The 6,721-nt window shown below is 36.0% G+C and overlaps 1 protein-coding gene across 2 annotated transcripts; it reads left to right on the forward strand.

Annotated features, from left to right (window-relative positions):
- Positions 1 to 1,267: 1,267 nt before the first annotated feature.
- Positions 1,268 to 5,735, forward strand: LOC139785020 (uncharacterized). Of its 2 annotated transcripts, XM_071724194.1 has the most exons (3): positions 1,268 to 3,068; positions 3,252 to 5,496; positions 5,581 to 5,735. In XM_071724194.1, the coding sequence occupies exons 1-2, from the start codon at positions 2,651 to 2,653 to the stop codon at positions 4,034 to 4,036; spliced, it is 1,203 nt and encodes a 400-aa protein (XP_071580295.1). In that variant the 5' UTR covers positions 1,268 to 2,650; the 3' UTR covers positions 4,037 to 5,496; positions 5,581 to 5,735. The 2 variants fall into 2 exon arrangements, with proteins under 2 accessions (XP_071580295.1, XP_071580294.1); XM_071724193.1 differs by having other exon boundaries at positions 1,268 to 5,496.
- The last annotated feature ends 986 nt before the right edge of the window (positions 5,736 to 6,721 follow it).

A 6,721-nucleotide genomic window follows, 5' to 3' on the forward strand; every position in this document is an offset into this window, starting at 1 on the left:
GAAATCTGCACTTATCTTCGCTTTCAAATTACCCACGCGTATGAAGTATCAAGCCAAGCCGTCTTTGTCTCATCCTGTGAATTTCTTTGATTGCGTTTAAGGTTAGTTCTCCGGTCCTTGTACTAGAGAAAATCGATTTTCTCTAGATTTTCTTGAAACTGTGAAATATACGTTAATTTAGGTGTGCTTTATGCGTGGTCTAAACTTCAGTACCTCTTGCGGTATAAAAAATCAAGATACTGAGCCTCAAAGTTTCAACTTCTTTTACTAAATTTTAGTAAAAATTGAAACTTTGGAGGCTCAGTATCTCGATTTTCTCGATGCAGTATCTCGATGCAGATACTGCAGTACCTCTTGCGGTATAAAAATCGAGATACTGAGCCTCCAAAGTTTCAATTTTTACTAAAATTTAGTAAAAGAAGTTGAAACTTTGAGGCTCAGTATTTTGATTTTTTATACCGCAAGAGGTACTGAAGTTTAGACCACGCATAAAGCACACCAAAATTAACGTATATTCACAGTTTCAAGAAAATCTAGAGAAAATCGATTTTCTCTAGTACAAGGACCGGAGAACTACCTTAAGTTGGGTTTAGTCTTCAACCAAATTTAAAAAAATTATATATGAAATAGGGGTAGGAGAAACCAACGAAGAGATTGGTTTTTGAGTTTTTTCTGCCAATATGTTAAGATTGTTTTCATATTAACGCCTCCGTATCGAAAACGGTGCGCTTTACGACAAAATTGTACTGGACCTTTTTCGTAGAGCATAAAATTTCCTATAAAAAAGTCCGTGAGAGCCCTACTCTACGGTTAATAGCTTAGGCGCTAGCGAAGCTCGAACAAGCGCCTTGTACTACGTGTGGCACTGTACGGGCGGGCCGCGCGGCGCGGCGCGGTGCTGCACGCTTTCACGAAAATTGCGATATCTCAGAACCTATTAGAGTCTCCATTAATTTTTTTTTTTTTAAAGAAAGGTTACACTATAAGGAATATTTTATTATCTTACAAAATTTCTGACAAATTGGTCCCGTTCGAATAAAAACAATTCCAAAAAATATTTTTACTTTTTTTTGGTCAAAATTAAAAAATTTGTTTTCAATAATGCAATAGTCTAAAAAGGCATGATTTCAAGTATAACATATTTAAATTTTATTAAAATCCGATGAATAGTTTCGTAAATATTAATACTTAAAAAAATACTTAGTAAAAAATTCAACATAGCGTAACTTTTACAATTTTCAAAATTTTTAAAATCCTTTGACCTTTTAATTTCTCTTATCCAATACTATAATTTCACCAATTTGCAAATCAATCCGGAAACCACGTCCAAATCGTGATATTTCTGACGTATTCTTACCCACATCCGAACGAAACAGCATCGCAGATGTGATAATTGAGTACGCTACGGAAAGTGACAATGCGCATATGCTCAGTAAAGTTGTACATTTAAAAAAATCTGGGCGTACAATATTATATCATCGGATATGCTTAGTCAACTTTGAAAACGAGTCCAAACGTCGCAAAGCAGATGCTCCTTCCGAAGATTGTTCTCGTTATCACCTTGAGCGTCATGCGCACAAGGTTGCATATGAGGAAGTATGCAGTTTTGTGAGAGAGAACGTAATCTAAAAAAAAAACAGTTTTTTTTCATCAAGCTGCTCACGAAAATATATGTTGACCGATTGACGGAGGAGTATACAAAATCTTTGGATTTACAACCAAACGATTTTCGTTCTACTTACCTACAAAACAAATTATTGAATACGTTCAAAAAAAAAATACAGATATTAGTTCTCAGAAAGCAAAGTATTGTGGCTCCTTATGGTGAAGTAGCTCTTACCGACGATGACTATGATTCTATAGAGAATACAGATGTACTTCAAAAAGCAGCACTAATTTTGAGGGCAGAGATTAATAAAATTAATCGAAATAAACTGCCCGAAAACATTACGACTAAAAATTTGCTGGAAGGAGAATGTGAAGTACCGAAGAAGCTATCGGACTTTTTCGTAACCTTACTAAGCGGTACAAGATCGCAGCGACAAAACACGGTGAATCGCAAGAGACTTGTGTCGTCGTTCTCGCAAGATCTGATATACGCAGTATCTAATGGGCGCATAAAAACATCTAAGCATATAACTCTTGCTATGGCTTTAAAAAGCTTAACAAGCAGCCGAAAAGTTATTAACATTGTTAATAGATTTGGTCACTGCTGTAGTTATACGAGCACGGAAGAATTGGAAACCGAAGCGACTTACCATGCAACTTCGCATACCCAAATTTGTCCAGATGACATCGTAAGGAAACCAAATTTGTGTAAAGGAGTTGCATTCAATAACTTCGATAGATTCGTGGATACACTTACTGGCAAAGATACCTTACACGACACAGTCGGAATTATGTATCAAGATATTATACCGGATGCAACTGAAGACGAGAGTAGTAATGAAGCTGAAGTAACAGCAGAAATAACAGCAGAAGCAGAGGAAACCAACGGTAAGAAGAGAAAACGAACTTTCGATGCGGTTAATCCAAACTTAGATCCGTATCCTAAACGGCCAAGATTATTGGACGTTCTGCAACCATTGTCTGCTGAAATCTATGAGGAACCAAGCAGTTAAAAACTCAGCAGAGAATAAATCACGTATGGATGTTCTCGCACGCCTTGGCAATACCAAAAACCCCTATGTGGGTAGGTTTCAACAGCAAGATTTTTCTTGATGAATCGATAAAGCAGCGAGTATCGTACCTGACAACAATTAATCTATCACCGACAAATAATGCTGCTGTAAAGGAAACCATGGTTCAATCTCTGAAAATTGCAGCAGAGTGCAATGATACGTATATTCAAGTGACGTACGATTTGGCGATTGCGAAAGTAGCTCTCCAAATTCAATCGCAATCAGATGAATTTAAAAATATTTTCGTACACATTGGTGGGTTTCATGTGATGATGGCGTTTTTCAAAGCCATAGGAAAATTTATTGATAACTGTGGTATATCAAATATTATGATCGATACCGAATTACTAGCGACTGGTTCTACTAATATTAACGGATTTCTCAATGGTAAGCATTTCAACCGGTGCAAGCGGATTCATCCCATTATCAGTTTAGCATATTCTATTTTACACTTTCGGCAATTTTTAAAGCAGAATAATATTGAAATAACAGCAGAGATGAAAAATTATATTATAAATTTTAATAATACAAAATCAGCATCTGCCATTATTGAGAATAATCCGCTTTTAGATGTTACTGAAAAATACGAGAATTATTTAACGCAGACAATCAACGGTGAATACGGCAAAACAGCTCAATATTACATGATTTATGTGAATCTTGTTAAGTATTACTTGTTGTTTAATTCGAGTATTAGGACTGCGAATTTCAGCCTTTTTAAATACATCTTGCCAAAAATCAGCAATTTATTTTTTGCTCTGAATCAACCGAATTATGCCCGATGGCTTGTTCGGTACCACAACAATTTGTGCAAAGTTGACGAGACGCATCCAGGTCTCCGAGACTTATTCGAGAAAGGTTCGTTTGGAGTCAAGAGGACCGACAAAGATTTCTCTAGACAACCTGTCGACTTAACTTTGGAGCAAACGATAAACTTGGACGCAGCAAATAAGCTCACGGGCATCTTGCACTTAACGAATTCCGAAGCAGCTCGCCAAAAGTGGTGCAAGAGCCACAGCATAAGATCCACAGTTATTTCATACGTCTTACAGCAAGCAGGTTTATCAAGAAATCAGGACATTACAGCTGACTTAAAAAAAAGTAAAATGGACAAAAGCGTTAAACAACTTAACAATTTTATCGATGGGATTCTGCGGAATATAAATCCGTTCGATGGAGATATTGATAAACAAAAGCTTTTTAACATTTCAAACGGCCAAGCTGCAAGCACCGCTATAGAGGACTTTTTACTGAACATAGAAATTAGTGGCAATAAGTTACGAGAAACTTTTATAAGAGAATATGAGGAAGATGCTAATAGATTTGAAAGACCAATAAAAAAAATAATATATTAACATACGCAGACACTCTGAAAAAGAAAAAAGTTGCTTTGAATGGCAAAGAACAAGAGATACGCATGCAACGAGATCTTTTTGGACGGCTGCTTGTTGTTTCTTTGGATCAAAAAATAGATCTTGAGAAGGTATTGTCTTTTCCGCTAACGCCCGTGCCCTTGTCCCTATGCCATTTGGACGGCACTATGTGCAAGACCGACAAATCGGCTTTGCTGAAGTGCTTAGAAAATGAAGTGATCGACGCTGATAACGAACTTCCTTCTCGTATCGATCTTACTGTGATCGATGGATTTTTTTTCCTTTATTTATTGAAAGATATACCATTAACGTTTGGTAACATTTCCAGACAAATTTTACAAGCCGTAGTAAGGCAACACGGTAGAAATGTTTCTATCGTTTTTGATAAATACCAGTCACCCTCTATTAAAGATAACGAGCACGCTCTTCGAGATACAAGTGAGAAGCGTGACTATCATATCACCGGAGAAGAACAGAAACGTCCTGCGGATTTCACAAAAGAACTTAGAAATATAAAGTTCAAGGAAGCTCTAGTTCGATTTCTAATACAGGATTGGGAAAGGGCTCAGTTGGCTCCCTATTTTTGTAATAAAACGGTGTATCTGAATTTCGACTACTGCTATAAATACAACGTTGAAAACGGACTAGTCATCAAGAGCATTGAAGATGTTTTTTCATGCCCCTCGCATGAAGAAGCCGATACAAAAATTATCCAACAGATTTGTAATCTTAATTATGATGCTAACGTCTCCATCAAGTGCTCTGATACCGATATACTCATAATTATGCTGCTAATATGAGTAATTTAAAAAGCGATGTGAAGATCTGGATGGAAGTTGGCGTTGGCAACTCTCTACGATACGTCAACGTCACTAAGATACATAAACGCTTAGGACAATCGATTTGCGCTGCTCTTCCGGCTCTACATGCCTTCACTGGCTGCGACCAGAACCCCGCCTTTTCCCGAAAAGGAAAAAAGCGTCCATATAATTTGTTGGTGCAGTCAGAGGATTTTTAAAAAGCATTTGCGAATTTCAGCGCATTAAATGACGATAATCGTACAGGTGTAATGGAAAAAATGGAGGAATTTGTCTGTCGATTGTATGGTCACAAAAAAATTAAGAATTTAAATGAAGCTCGTCTCGCAATATTTTCAAAAAACTACACATTTAAAGATAACGACGACACTTTTAAAATTAATGCGAAGAATTACGATGCGTCAAATCTTCCGCCATGCAGAGCTGAGCTCATCAAACAAATCCATCGCAGTGCATATATATCTGATATTTGGGCCCACGCACACCAAAAGATACCATCCACAAAGTTAGCAGTCGAAAATGGTTGGCAGGAATCAGAAGGACGATACGAATTGGACTGGTTTGAAGGGCAGCAAACTCCTACATTCGTTAAAGACGTCGTAATTCAACCAAATGATGAATTAGGTAATAAATAATTGCAAGCAAATTTGTCAGCCTTTTTTTCATTAATAAACTAATGAAATGTATTATACGTTTACTAATTTGCAGATGCTGAGTCCGAGGTAACTGATATCGAAGAAAATTACGATGAGTCTGATAAAGCATATGATTGTAGCAGCGATTCTGATTATAAAAATTATTTTAATTTTTGTAATATTAATTTAAGTACGATATTAAAATAAAATATTTTTTTAAAAAGGTTACGGCGTTTGTTAAATAAAAATTGACGATTGTTTTTTTCTTATTTTCAATCCCATAAACTACTTGCTTTATTATATTTTCATTTTTACAAACCATACTTTTTATGACTTAAGCGCGTTTCTGACGCGTCCCGTTTCGTCCCGTTGATTTATTTCAATATTTTTCATGTTAAAGAAATTATAGATAATATTTTGTATTAAAACCATTTATTTTATTATTAAATATAATCAGCCCGCGTCATCGAGCGTGCTATATAAATCAAGCGCGCGGCGTGCCCTTCTATTGGCTGCTGACGGCGTTTGTTACATAAAAATTCTGACTGACTATGTTTTTCCTGTTTTAAATAATATTAACTAATTGTATGCAAAATTTTAGATTTCATACAACACTTTCACCAACTACAATTTTTTGATGACTTTAGCGCGTTGCTGACGCGTACCGTTGCAATATTTTGCTGACTGACCACACCCACACAGTTTGTTAGTTGACTTACTATCTACAAACTAATTTTCAGATTTTATAAAACAGTTGCAACATACACGTTTTTTTTACAAGTTTCGAGCCGCCCCCGCGCCAGCTGTTAGGAAAACTGGCTGACTGACGGTAGGCTATTGACATACAACCGATACATGACCTAATGTTAAAATATCAGCCTTTCTAAAACTGTTGCATTTTTGGTCCATCAGCTCTCGGACTATATGGAAAAAACGCGTTCGGCTTCGACATTTGAATAGGGAAAAGAAAGAACTGAATGAACTAATAATTCTAAATTTGGAAACATTTTTCCCCTGCTAATATCTTTAAATTCAAATATTTGTTTCCACATATCGCTAATTTCTAAAAGTTCCAACTGAGCTTTCTGAACATCATTATAAATAGAAGGTAGAATTTTCCATTCAAAATTTAATTTTTCAATATCAATACATCCTATACGCGTTGCAAGTAAAGTCAAATCTATAATTTTTGTTCTACCTTCATAGTAAAGTGC

The sequence above is a fragment of the Temnothorax nylanderi genome, unplaced genomic scaffold, assembly GCF_030848795.1.
Source record: "Temnothorax nylanderi isolate EJ_2023f unplaced genomic scaffold, tnyl_v1.0 TNYL_tig0724_pilon, whole genome shotgun sequence".
In the NCBI taxonomy this organism is placed as follows: Eukaryota; Metazoa; Arthropoda; class Insecta; order Hymenoptera; family Formicidae; genus Temnothorax; species Temnothorax nylanderi.

What these genes read in the sequence shown, in the direction of transcription:
- LOC139785020 (XM_071724193.1), top strand. Translation starts at nt 2,651, where the DNA reads ATGTTCTCGCACGCCTTGGCAATACCAAAAACCCCTATGTGGGTAGGT.